We start from the raw sequence: 14063 nt of genomic DNA, 5'->3' as shown, positions 1-14063 counted from the left end.
GAGCAGAGGCTGATTTAAAAATCTGAATAAAAGGAAATATGTTGGGAGGTTTTACAAAGCAAGGGCATCTAAGCTTGCATATTTCAATGTAAAATGTTAAATTAACCCAATTAAGAAAACTGCATATATCTTTCTGCTAAAACATTGCCTTAGACCTAAACTAGATAACTTGAACTAACACCGAGTTAAATTATAAAACTATACAGGACTGCTAGCAAAAATTGTTTAAGTCAGCTGTGAATTTTTAAAAATAGTTGCTGGATTTTACAAAGCTGCAGTAAATGTTCCAACGATCATAGAATTCCTATGATCATTGGAGCTTTACCTCACTGGGCCATGGTAGAAACCTCTACCATGCGCATCTTCGTAAAAGGAGCCCAGAATTTCTAAAATTATTTCAAAATATAAACATAAAATATACAATGAAAACCACATAAAATGAACTGAGAAAATATCATTTACCTCAGTCTGAAGTTTAACATCACAAGCTTTCTGTTTTTCTGCAATAGAATTGTAATGTCTTGCATTCAGAGCTGCAATTTCTTCCTCACTGAGAGGTCTGGACAGAGAGGGAAGAGAACAGAATTTGCTGTCCCAAAATATGCAATCGATCAGATGTTACTGAAGAGAAAGTAGAGGCTACTTTGAGTAAACTAACATATCTATATCAGAACCAATATTCAGCAGGCAACTGAGCACTAAAATTACACTATGTAAACATAATTTTTGTTCCTGGGCAGTAAATGTAATTTCCTAGTGTTCATGCCTAGAAAGTATAAAAATATTTATACTATTTCCATAAAACTTTGCTGGATCACTATCTTTTGGGCTCTTCTTCACCAAGGACAGAAAAACAGGTAACTTAAGTATGCAGTCAGCTTCCCTTTCCTCAGGAGGCCCTTCACCACCTCCCCAGCCGTTAATTTCTGTTGGAAGAGTAGAGAGATACCCTCCAACTTTGAGGATGTAGCCTCTTCCTCACAAATTTGTGATACAACTGGACTTAATGTTTTGGAGCAAACAAATGTGGTGAAGACTAAAGGACTGACTCCTGTCCAGATGGTTACGGAGTCAACCCTTGATATTCTTCCTGTTAATAGAATTGAGTCTCCTTTGCAAAACACAGTTTTGAAATTATGTCAGTTCGCCTCAGATACTGCAGTTAAAATGAATGAGCATGAAAATCAAATAATAGAGCTAGGAAATAAATTAGATAAATTGGATAAGTCTGTGGGTAACCTACAGAGTACGGCTCTATCTAATATTAAAGAGTGTATTGTTTCATGCTAAAATAGAAAGGATGGAGAACTATATTTGAGTTAGGAATCTTCGCTTCTTAAATTTTCCTATCATGCACTTTCTATCCCCTTTGGAGCTAGTAAGAATGTATATGAGGGAGATTTTGCAATACTCTGATGTGGATACTTTTCAACCTGATAACCTCTATTATGTTCCGAGAGCTTCTAGAGAAGAGGGAGTTGAGGTGGAAATTGATAAATTACTTTCCCCAGATAATTTAGATCTCTCTCAGTTTCTTGAGTCATCTAAAGACACAATTACAAAACGTGCTACACGTTTGGTAGTTTTCAAAACGGAGCTAGAGAAAAACTATTTTGAAATTATATTTTACAAAAAAACAAGCTCTGTTTTGTGGCCAACCAAGTCTTATTTTTCCTGATGTCTCTAAGCAGACTGAAATGAAGAGCTCCTGCCACTCAGGCCCTAAGGCCTTAGCGGTGGGTACAACTTCTTCTTAAAATTTCCGTGTAAATGCCTTATCTCATATGTAAGTGATAAATATGTCTTCTTAGATTCAGTCCAGCTAGAAGGTTTTCTAAAAAATAAACCAGTTCAGACAGTATCCTAGAATTAATATTTTTAATTCTAGGATACTGTCTAGAACTGGGGGGGTTTATTTTCCTACTAGGGAAGATAACTGAAGAAATGTATAGATGCCACATTCTGCCTGCTTAGCAGTTAAAATGTGTTTTCCTTATACAACATTTATTCTGCTAAAGAAAAGATAATTGTAGTCAGTAATGTGGGCTAGATCGCTGAATGATTTTATTTTTCCTTTTTGTAATGTTTATGTTGATGGTTGTAATTGGATATTTCTGAGTTTGTTATATAATTTGTAACCAATGAATAAAAAAAAATTAAAAAAAACTTTGCTTTTGTGACCAAGATAGTCAAATTTTGCAATTTACTTATTTAAAACATGAAAATGCTGAATTTTCATAATTTCATTCTTAAAAAGTCATAAAAAGAAACATATGAATCACAATTAACATGTATTTATATTGAAGTTATACAAAAGATGACCACAGACTATTTAGAGCCGAGTAGTTTTTTTAGATTTGTGATTATATTGTAAGTCGTTTTCATCAATCAGCTCCCAGATGTAGTCTCCTATTATGTTCTCATTATATTGCTCTTGTTAGCAGTGTCCGAAGTCTAGTATATTCTGGTGGAAGCACTCACCTTTCTCTTCTGAGTATGCTCCCATGTTCTCCTTGAATGTCTCAAGAAGAGCATCAATGACATGGACTTTGAGAGACATCCTTCAGGCCATTTTACTGTAATTCTTCACCAGATTCTCAACCAACTCCACATAGTTTTCGGCCTTGTGATTGCCCAGGAGGACCCGAACCACTGCAACAAAGCTGTTCCAAGTTGCTTTCTCCTTCCTAGTTAGCTTATTAGGAAATTTCATGCACCCCGGGATTTTCTTATCTGTGGTCCGATGAAGACCAGCTTTGACCTTTGCCTCAGACAGATTAGGGAAGATGTCTTGAAAGTACTTGAAGGCTGACGATTCCTTATCTTGAGCTCTGACAAATTGTTTCATTAGGCTCAATTTATTGTGCAGTGGTGGCATCAACACCTTCTAGTTCCTGTTTGACGTTGTTTCTCCCCACAGAGAACTCAGTCTGATGGTCATCCCGCCTTTGGTAGTATGCCTTTGTGTCCCTGTTGTCCCAAAAGGCAGAGATAGCAGGGAAACTTTGTAAAACCTCCTTGGCAATTCATTATGAATGTCACTATTTCGAAGTCTCTGATGACCTCCCAGCCATAATCATATTCAAGGTGCCAAGTAAGATCTTGATGCTGTTGTAATCCTTTTTGAGGTGCTCTGAGTGAGCCAGTGGAAGAGACGGGTACTTGTTCCCATTATGGAGCAACATAGCTTTGATGCTCATGAATGAGCTGTAAATGAAGAAATGCTACGTTTTTGAGTTACAGATGAATCTAATTGCCTCAAACAGACTGGTCACATTGTGGCAGAAGCAGAGCCCATCTTGGTGGGTGAAAGTGGAAAAAGCTTGGTGACGTTTCCTCTGATTTGTGATTTGACTACTTTCATCCAACAAGTTCCACTGCTTGAGCCTAGGTATCCAAAGCTCAGCACTGATCTCCGATCAAGTCAATGAGGTCTTTTTGGTTTGGATAGTATGGATTTCACTCATCAGTTGCTCCACTGATATTGTAAACTGGTCTACAATGTCTCCCTCACTTTCTGACTTGTTGCTCTCATCTGAAAACTGCTGCCCTCTCTCTCTGGGGGAGTGGGTATGGGGAGCTCAGGTATCAGGCAATGTGCACCAGGGCAATGGATGAAGAATATGTGATTGAAGATGCATGCTTTCCAGTTCGACCTTTGAAGGGTCCACCATGCAGAACGGAAGATTAGGCTCTTACCGCGATAATCTTCTTTCCAGTAGAAAAGCACTTGAGTCCTGAACCTGTGGGTAGTGCATCTTCATCCATAAGAGATGCAGAAGGTATCATCTTACATTTTCAACTCCGCCTCCCTGCATCTCCGGGCATTGCCCCTCTCTCTTCCATTTGTATCAAAGCAGAGATAACCCCTGAAAGGGGAGAAAAACAAGAAGGGGCACAGGGAAACTTTCAAAACAGGTACTTTTGATATGCTCTGCAATAAAACACAGCTCATTAACAAATGCAACATAGCTTCAAGAAGGCAGAACGAAAACAACCAACCTACCTGAGCACAACCAGAGCTAACACTTGTTCGGCTCTGACTTTGTCAAGAGAAAACCTGTATAACATAACATTTGTATACTGTATTACCCTTCAGATCTGTGTGGTTTAACAAAAGTAAAATAGTGCTACAACACAGAATAAAATACATTTTCAATCTTTCAAAAATTTTCTAAATAAATAAGTCTAATAGTTTCCTAAAATTTTGATATGATGTAGATGTAAAGAATAACTGATGAAAATCAGTATTCCAAGAAGCTGCTTGAAATGACAGTACAGTGGAACCTTGGTTTACGAGCATAATTTGTTCCAGAAGCATGCTCGTAAACCAAATTGCTTGTATATCAAAGTGAGTTTCCCCATAGGAAGTAAGGGAAACTCACTTGATTCGTCGTCGTCCCCCCCTGAGGCCACCAGTGTTGCTCCCCCCCTCCCCCCCGCTCGCACCAGCATCCCCTGCCAGCCAAAACAGAAGCCTTACCCCATCTGGCACCGACACGCAGCCCCAGGATGTGCTGATGCACGAAGATCCTTCCTGTTGCCTGGGCCTTCAGCATCTGCGCATGCTCAAGGCCTTCTGACTTTCGCGCTCTCCGAGCTGTAGCTGGAATAAAGAAAATCTTTTTCTGCCTCAGACAAGCAAGCAGCTTATCCAGGGGCTTGTCTCTTCAGGCTACCTTTTACACAGGCTGAACCAGCCTGAAACACTCTACCCCTCTAGTCTCCCCACGCTTCTTCTATATGTATGTTGGGGGTGGGGTGGAGGTGAACACAGCCTGCACTCATGTGCTTCGAACAAAACCAAGTGAAAAGATGCCAAGGGGCCAAGTGCTAGAGCAGGCTGGCCAGAAAGGTGCCCTGCAGCAAGAGTGGCCTGCCCAGTGAGAGACTTCAGAACCCCAAGTCTGTAGCTTTTCCCAGGCAGAGCAAACCTAGGACTATTAGGGAGCTCTAAAGCAGCCAAAACCTTGAAAAAACTTTGATGAATTCCAAAAATAATAAATATTAAGCAGAGCAGATAAAAAGACACTTTCTCCTCGTTTGCAGCAGGAAAAAACTGAGGAGTGAGGGCGTTGTCCAGTGATGCAAGGAGGTAGAGTTTTAAATTAAGATGATACCTTGTGCATCCCTCACAGATGAAGATGCACTACCCACAGGTTCAGGACTCGTGCTTTTGGCACTGGGAATTGTAGTTGCTTAAATGGTCAGGGGGTTCCTGCCAAATTCTTGGGATAGCAAACTTCATGGCTTTCTTTTCCCCTCTGTACCATCCTGTAGAAGAACAAAATGAAATTGCAGAAATAAAAAGAATAAATTGACTATGACTAATGTGTATGAGATTCTTGCAACATATTTCATATATATTTTTAAATAACATTTGACAATTTTTAAATTTAAATATTTTAGAAAATTAAACGTTCTAAAATATTTTATAGCAGAAAATTCCACCATCCTAGTGAGAGATCAAAAATTGTCTTACCTTCCAGAGATTTTTGGCAGTGCTCACATGTATGCCAAAATATGCCTGCAGGCATCCCACATCTTAGTAGATGCTTCTATGGAGTACCTTCCCCCTTTTGTCTTGATAAATTGGCCGCATACATAGCAAAATGCATCTGCCGGATTTTTACATGTTAATAAAAGGTAAAGTTTGAAACCAATCTGAAATGTTATGCAAAAAAGGTAAATTTCAATGTCCTGGTCAAAAAAGCAAAGATTGAGGGGAATAATAGATATTTTCTATACTTTTGTAGCATAGGCAATTAAGAACACTTATTACCCAGGAACAAAAAAAAAAAAGTTACATAGTGTTATCTGCATAATTGACTATTGAGCAGCAGTTAGGTTAAATCAGACACTGAAAAATCAGTGGAAGTTATCCACATAACATTAGGAATGCTATAAGCAGAATAATATACGATAATGTTTAGCTGGAAAGTGTTGAAATTCAGTTAATCTGTATCCCATGCCTCCAAACTCCCACTCCTTGTATCTGGTTAATTTGAAATTCAGGGATGGGGGTACAAAACACTAAGAATTACCATATTTTCTCGCATATAACGCGCGCATTATACGTGGTTTTTACGTACCGCGCATACCCTTGCGCGTTATATGCGTGAGCGCGTTGTACAAAATTTTTTTTACATAGTTCCCCTCCCGACGTCCGATTCACCCCCCCCCCCCCGCAGGACCGCTCGCACCCCCACCCCGAAGGACCGCTCGCACGCACCCGCACCCCCACCCCGAAAGACCGCACGCACGCACTCCCACCCGCACCCTGAAGGACTGCTCGCACTCCCACAGCCTCCCGACCCCCCCATCATGTAGAAGCTCCTACCGGTGTCCTGCTGCTTCCTCTTGGCGGTCCCGACACCCGACACGATCAGGGCAAGAGGGAGCTCAAGCCCTCTTGCCCCAGCCAACCGCGGCACCCCCGACACGATCGGGGCAAGAGGGTGCTCAAGCCCTCTTGCCCCCCCGACTCCCCGACACGATCGGGGCAAAAGGGAGCCCAAGCCCTCTTGCCCCGCCGACTCCCCAGCTCCCCGACAATATCGGGCCAGGAGGGAGCCCAAGTCCTCCTGGCCCTGGCGACCCCCCCCCCACTAGTTGTTCGGGCCAGGAGGGAGCCCAAACCCTTCTGGCCACGGCGACCCCCTACCCCCACCCCGCACTACATTACGGGCAGGAGGGATCCCAGGCCCTCCTGCCCTCGAAGCAACGACCGCCCCCTCCAAGAATCTCCGACCGCCCCCCCAGCCGACCTGCGACCCCCCTGGCCAACCCCCACGACACCCCCACCCCCCTTCCCCGTACCTTTGTGTAGTTGGCCGGACAGACGGGAGTCAAACTCGCCTGTCCGGCAGGCAGCCAACGACGGAATGAGGCTGGATTGGCCCATCCGTCACAAAGCTCCGCCTACTGGTGGGGCCTAAGGCGCCTGGGCCAATCAGAATAGGCCCGGGAGCCTTAGGTCCCACCTGGGGGCGGGGCCTGAGGCCCATCCCGACCATGTGCCCAAGGCCCCGCCCCCAGGAGGGACCTAAGGCTCCCGGGCCTATTCTGATTGGCCAAGGCGCCTTAGGCACCACCAGTAGGCGGGGCTTTGGGACGGATGGGCCAATCCGGCCTCATTCCATCGTTGGCTGCCTGCCGGACAGGCGGGTTTAGCTCCCGTCTGTCCGGCCAACTAAACAAAGGTACGGGGAAGGGGGGTGGGGGTGTCATGAGGGTCGGCCAGGGGGGTCGCGGGTCGGCTGGGGGGGCGGTCGGAGGTTCTTGGGGGGGGGCGGTCGTTGGGGGGGGGGGGGGTTGCATCAAGGGCAGGAGGGCCTGGGATCCCTCCTGCCCGTAATGTAGTGCGGGGTGAGGGTAGGGGGTCGCCGTGGCCAGGAGGGTTTGGGCTCCCTCCTGGCCCGAACAACTAGCGGGAGGGGGGGGGGTTGCCAGGGCCAGGAGGACTTGGGCTCCCTCCTGGCCCGATATTGTCGGGGAGTCGGCGGGGCAAGAGGGCTTGGCCTCCCTTTTGCCCCGATCATGTCGGGGAGTCGGGGGGCAAGAGGGCTTGAGCTCCTTCTTGCCCCGATCGTGTCGGGGGTGCCGCGGTTGGCTGGGGCAAGAGGGCTTGAACTCCCTTTTGCCCCGATCGTGTCGGGGAGTCGGGACCGCCAAGAGGAAGCAGCAGGACACTGGTAGGAGCTTCTACATGATGGGAGGGGTCGGGAGGCTGTGGGGGTTCCAGCGGTCCTTCAGGGTGGGGGTGCGGGTGGTAGTGCGTGCGAGCGGTCCTTCGGGGTGGGGGTGCGGGTGCGTGCGAGCGGTCCTTCGGGGTGGGGGTGTGAGCGGTCCTGCGGGGGGGGGGGGTGTGTGAATCGGACGTCGGGGGGGCATCAGGCTTTCAGGGTGGGGACAGGACTTCAAGGGGGAGAGGAGAATCGGGGCGGGCGAAAGGAGAGTCGGGGTGGCCAGAGGAGAGTCGGGGTGGCCAGAGGAGAGTCGGGGCGGGCGAAAGGAGAGTCAGGCAGCATGCGCGGTATACGGGTATGCGCGGTATATAAAAATTTCTGTACATAAATTTGTGTTTTTTTGCGCGCTATACCCGTGTGCGTGTTTTACACGGGTGCGCGTTATCTACGTGAAAATACGGTACATGGGTATGAAAACATCAAGACAATTCTTTTGATATCAGAACTTACTCTACCTTCTTTTCGTTATATACATCTGCAACCAATTCATGATTTTATTTTTAGTGTTGTAGGTCCTACACTTTGGAACCATATTCCCCCAATATTTATGATCCAAATTAAGTTATTCAATGTTTAAAACGAAATTGAAGACCTACCTATTATTAGGTAGCCTTTAACCTAAACCTGGCTTTTCACTAAAATGTAATTCTATCCCCCCTTACTCTTCTCTTCTATATATAAGTTCATGTAAACCTTTTTTTTCCTTCTCTTCCTCTATTTTAAGTTCTTGCAAACCGTGCCGAGCTCCACATCCATGGAGATGATGCGGTATATAAACTTAAGGTTTAGTTTAGTTTAGTGAAATGGATGGAGAATGACAATTGGTACTGGCTTATTTTGAACAATCTTGGCTCTATACTTTGATTTCTGCTATAAATAAAATGAACCTTTCACCTTCTTTATCTATTTTGTAGATTTTATGTAAACTACTGCTGCTTGCATAATCCAGAAAAAAACTCTGGTTGCTATGGTGTCTATGGTATTTGCAGTTTAGGAATGATAAAGAAAGGGATCACGAACAGATCGGAGAGGGTTATCATGCCGCTGTACCGGGCCATGGTGTGCCCTCACCTGGAGTACTGCGTCTAGCACTGGTCACCGTACATGAAGAAGGACACGGTACTACTCGAAAGGGTCCAGAGAAGAGTGACTAAGATGGTTAAGGGGCTGGAGGAGTTGCAGTACAGCGAAAGATTAGAGAAACTGGGCCTCTTCTCCCTCGAACAGAGGAGATTGAGAGGGGACATGATCGAAACATTCAAGGTACTGAAGGAATAGACTTAGTAGATAAGGGAAAATTGTTCACCCTCTCCAAGGTAAAATAGATTCCGTACGAAGATAAGGAAATTCTTCTTCACTCAGAGAGTGGTAGAAAACTGGAACACTCTTCCGGAGTCTATCATAGGGGAAAACACCCTCCAGGGACTTAAGAAAAAGTTAGACAAGTTACTGCTGAACCAGAATGTACGCAGGAAGAGCTAGTCTCAGTTAGGGCACTGATCTTTGACCAGAGGGCCGCCACGTGAGCGGACTGCTGGGCACGATAGACCACGGGTCTGACCCAGCAGCGGCAATTCTTATGTTCTTTACTTACAATTTGATGCTGCTGTGATGCTGGACATATCTAATAGCAGTACATCAAATTGGAACTAAACTATAAACACCATAGCAGCCAGAGCTTCTTTCTGGATTATGCAATTGAAATTCTTGTATCATTTATACTGTAGATTCCATAGCGGATTACATATACTGTAACATCTAAAAACTTCAAAGGTAGAAAACAGGTGGCTTAAGAGAGCTATTTGAAGAACTTTATTTCTGAATTCCTTTAATCAATTTCTTTGGCTATTCAAAAAGTCAAAACAAGCAGGCTAGCATGCAGCAGTCAGTCTCCAGAAAAAAAAAGTTATTTTAAGCTAGTGCAATCTAACTTGTTGATCTATTCAATAGAAAGATTAGATTTTTACCTCGGTATAAAGCACAGCTACTTACCTGTAACAGGTGTTATCCAAGGACAGCAGGCAGATATTTTCATGTGTGGGTGATGTCATCCACGGAACCCGGCATGGACCATCTAAAGGGAACTGTCACTTTAAGAAATTTAAAGTCTGACAGTCTACTTGTTCAATATTTTGTGTTTAAAATGCTCTTTGGAAAGTGCCACCTTTGTTCATGCTTTCTGGACTTGTTCAAGTGTATGCTCCTTTTGGAAGAGAGTGCAAATATGAGACGGGTCTTGGGCCTGGTAGCGACATTTTTCCCTGAGGTGTTATTACTGGATTTGTTTGGGTCAGGTGGTTAAGGGGAGAGGGCCCATGCTTTGGGTTAGAAAGCTTACTTTATTGGGCTTAAAAACTACACTACAAGTCTGGACCATTTCACATATGCCCTCTTACTGGGCTTGGCAGGTGAGCATTTTTCAACTGATAACTTGGGAGGCCCAAGACACTCGGATGACTTATAAAAATAATTTAAAAAAAAAATTAATTTGGGAGCCCAATTTGCAGTTACTTTCACCTAGATCCCGGAGAAAGGTTTTGAACAGGTTGGGGGAGGTATCCCGTTAGTGGGTGGTGTGGGATCTTTATAAGTTCTTCAGATAATTTTCTGTATGGAGGGGGGATCCCCTGAGTTCTGCTTGGTTCCCCTTTGCTTCTCTCTCTAATATTTTCTGCAGTTTACATTTGCAATTTTTTTTTTTTGGCCACTTCTTTTTATGTTCTTAATTTTGACTGCAGTTTTGAGTTCTGTGCCTGGTTTTGTTGGGGGTTCATGGGATGGGGTGGGGGGGTTGTTATGGGAATTTTTTTGTGGTTTCATGTACTGATTGTATACCATTGTGCTTTTGCATTGTTGGTAAAAAGTTTCTTGCTACTTAACACATACAGATATTATATATGATTTGGGGACTATATGAACCCAGGTCCCTGGATTACTTGTTTGTTGGAGGCATGAAGATGACTTCTACCTTTCCTCGGCTAGAATATAGGGTAGGGGCTGAAAGGGGGCGGAGGGAGGTGGTGAGTCAGGATATAATAATGTTCAAAATATTTGATGACTGGAGATTTATTCTTACTTGCCATGTTGCTAAAATCTGGCTGTATTACATATTTGATGTCGCACTTATTGCTGCACAGATACTGGAACGTGCACCTGTACAGTAGATGGCACAGAATGCACAAGTACAGAGGTATCCATCTGTCATCTTTTCAATGGAGAAGATGCTTGTGATGCAGCAGAACTGGCAGGGGAACAGTGCTTGTGTTTCTTAGCTTTCTTACACAGTTCTCCCGATGGCGGCAGCACCAAAGTAGATGAGGTAGAGCTGGACATTAAAGTCGATGGCCCTGGGTGTAGGGCTGTGGAGAGGAGCCTCAGCGTCAGAATTGGCCATCATTGATGCAGTTTCAAAACCGACCCACAAATCTAAAACTTATCAAGAGGTCAATGATCCCAAGATAAAAACTGCTGACATGAGATTCCACAGAAAGGAGTGGGAAGACTAGTAGGCCAAGGCCTGAAGGGAAACAGCACTCTCTTCCATAATATCTATATAATAAAACCGTAGGCGGTGCATGCGCATTCTTATCGGCGTGCTTCCATGATCCGTATGTCCGTGGCCGCCAAGAGTGCAGCATGCCCCGCGCTTACTACGGCCCCACGCGCAGCTCAGTTCGTCACGGCGGTTTCCCCAGATAGGGGAAGTCTAACAACTCACTCCCGAAGCGCAGCTCAGTTCGGCACGGCGGTTTCCACAAATAGGGGAAGTCGAAAAACTCACTCCCGGCTCTCCTCACCACGGCGGTTTCCCCAGATAGGGAAAGCCGAACAACTCACTCCCGCCTCATGGTCCTGCCGCCGCTCCTGTTCACAGCGGCCTGCACGTCAACGACTCTCCCCCCCATCCTCTCGCAACAGCCGCTACCGCTCATGTTCAAAGCGGCCTGCTGAGGTTCGCGGCCGGCTGTAGCGAACCTCTCAGGCCGCTCTCCACATGGTAGCACGTTCCCTCTGACGCGATCGCGTCAGAGGGAACATGCTACTGAGGTAGACAGCGGCCTGCGAGGTTCGCTACAGCCGGCCGCGAACATCAGCAGGCCGCTTTAAATAGGAGTGGCAGCGGTGGAAGAAACCATGAATGCAGGGAGGGGAAGAGGAAAAAGAAGGGCATGGAGCAGACAGGAAAGGGGGCTGTTTTGGTGGGAGGGTTGTGATGAGTGCAGACAGCAATCATGGGGGGGGGGGAACAGAAAGGGACCATGGAGCAGGTAAGCATTGCAGAATAGGGGGAGAGGGAAAGGGGCTGCTTTGGGGGGAAGGATGTGCTGGGGGCAGACAGCAATCAGGTGGGGGAGGAACAGAAGGGGGCCACGGAGCAGGTAGGCATTGCAGAACAGGGGGAGAGGGAAAGGGGGCTGTTTTGACAAGCAGGGGGGGCCAGGGAGACAGACAGAAAGAAAGATGGTCAGACAGAGGACCAGGGAGACACACAAAGAATGACAGACAGACAGCGTCCAAGGAGAGAGAGACAAATAAAAAAAACCCAAAAAAACATACAGACATCTACTCTGGGCGGCGGGAGGAAGTACGGAGGGCGGCAGTACGGAGTGCTGCTGGAAGTGGCTGCTGGGAGGAGGGCTTCGAGCCGCAGAAGACTGTCCACAAAGCCCCTGAGTTGGGCCAACCTCTCCTTCCTCACCGACGCTGAAGAAGTTGCAGGCCCCGCTCCCTCTCGCGCTCTGAGCACTCACGATTGGCTGAAGGGTGTCGTGCCGATGCTGCAGGTACAGGGGGATGCTTTTGTTGGAGAGGTTTGCTGGGGGCCAGACAGCTTTGCTCGTAGGGGGGGGGGGGGGAGAAGGGGAAGACAGAAGGGGGCCATGGAGAGACAGTCAGGGGGAGGGGAAGGGGTATGCTGGGGGCAGACAACTTTGCTCTGGGGGGTGGGGCAATGATACAAGGACACATACACAAAGAATGACACACAGGGGGCCAGTGAGACAGACAGAAAGGAAGACATTCAGCCAGCGTCCAAGGAGAGACAGCCAGTGTCCAAGGAGAGAAAAACAAATAAACATAGACAGACAGACAGCGGTCAAGGGGAGAGAGAGAAAGAAAGAAAAATAGACACACACATCTATTCTAGCACCCGTTAATCTAACGGGCTTAAACACTAGTTGGTAAATAAAATACCAGAAGGCACAGAACATATGCAAATAATACATGCAAAAAATAAACATGTGTAAAATATGTATGTTAAAAACACATACAATACACGCTTAAATGGAAAGTTTGTGAAAAGAAACCTAAATTATGGCTTCTCTGCTCCACGGAAAGCAAAGAACTGATTGTACCGCAAAATAGCAGCAGGTGGAAAGGCAACCGCACAAATGAGGTATGGGCGGTCTTTTAATTTCTTAAAGTGACAGTTCACTTTAGATGGCCCATGCCAGGTTCCATGCCAGGATAACATCACCCACACACAGAGGGCGAGAGGCACCAGAACGATGTCGTCCCTACCCTACCCTCATCTCCAGCCCCCCGCCCCATCCCTGATCCCCCTTATCACTATTGCCCCCTTCCCTTCCCCTGTACCTCTAGTTATTCACTGCCGCAAGCAACAAGAACTTCAATGTGCTCCTCGTGACGCTGTCGGCTTTTCCTCCGATGTCACTTCCCATGCGTGACACCCAGAAATGATGTTAGTGGGAGAGATGATGCAGTCCTGAGGAGCATGCTGAAGTCATCATGGGTTCAGCTGAGGGAGATCTTGCCTTCCAAATTTGTTTGATTTCTTTGAAGGTGTGAATACATATGTGGATAAAGGTGAGCTGGTTGATATAGTGTATCTAAACTAAACCTTAAGTTTATATACTGCATCCTCTCCATGAATATAGAGCTCGGCATGGTTTACAAGAGCTTAATAAAGGAAAAGAATAGCATATTGAGTTTGGTGGATTGAGTATAGGGGGGGGGGGAGGAGAGCATTACGTTTTTGTGAAAAGACTGGTTTTCAGGTGCTTACAGAATAGTTGGAAAGAGACCCGAGTCCGCAGTGGGGATTTTCAGAAAGCTTTTGATAAAGTTCCTCACGAGAAGATCTTGAGAAAATTAAAGTGTCATGGGATAGGTGGAATTGGTTATCAGATAGAAAACAGAGGGTAGGGTTAAATGGGAATTTTTCTTAATGGAAGAGAGTAAACAGTGGAGTGCCACAGGGGTCTGTACTGGGACCGGTGCTATTTAATTTATTTTTAAATGATCTGGAAATTGGAACGACGAGTGAGATGATTAAATTTGCAGATGACACTAAAC

The 14063-nt window shown here is 45.8% G+C and overlaps 1 protein-coding gene across 1 annotated transcript in view; it reads right to left on the bottom strand.

Moving 5' to 3' along the window:
* Nucleotides 1–14063, bottom strand: part of AP1AR (adaptor related protein complex 1 associated regulatory protein) — a 132975-nt gene that overhangs the window by 74358 nt on the left and 44554 nt on the right. Inside the window, exon 5 of the mRNA XM_033955577.1 lies at nt 463–559. Coding sequence (XP_033811468.1) covers nt 463–559 — 97 coding nt within the window. The remainder of the gene's footprint in view (nt 1–462; nt 560–14063) is intronic.

This window comes from Geotrypetes seraphini, chromosome 1 (genome assembly GCF_902459505.1).
Source record: "Geotrypetes seraphini chromosome 1, aGeoSer1.1, whole genome shotgun sequence".
In the NCBI taxonomy this organism is placed as follows: domain Eukaryota; kingdom Metazoa; phylum Chordata; class Amphibia; order Gymnophiona; family Dermophiidae; genus Geotrypetes; species Geotrypetes seraphini.
The sequence above is the reverse complement of the archived record's forward strand: the minus strand, read 5'-3'. Positions and strand labels throughout refer to the sequence as shown.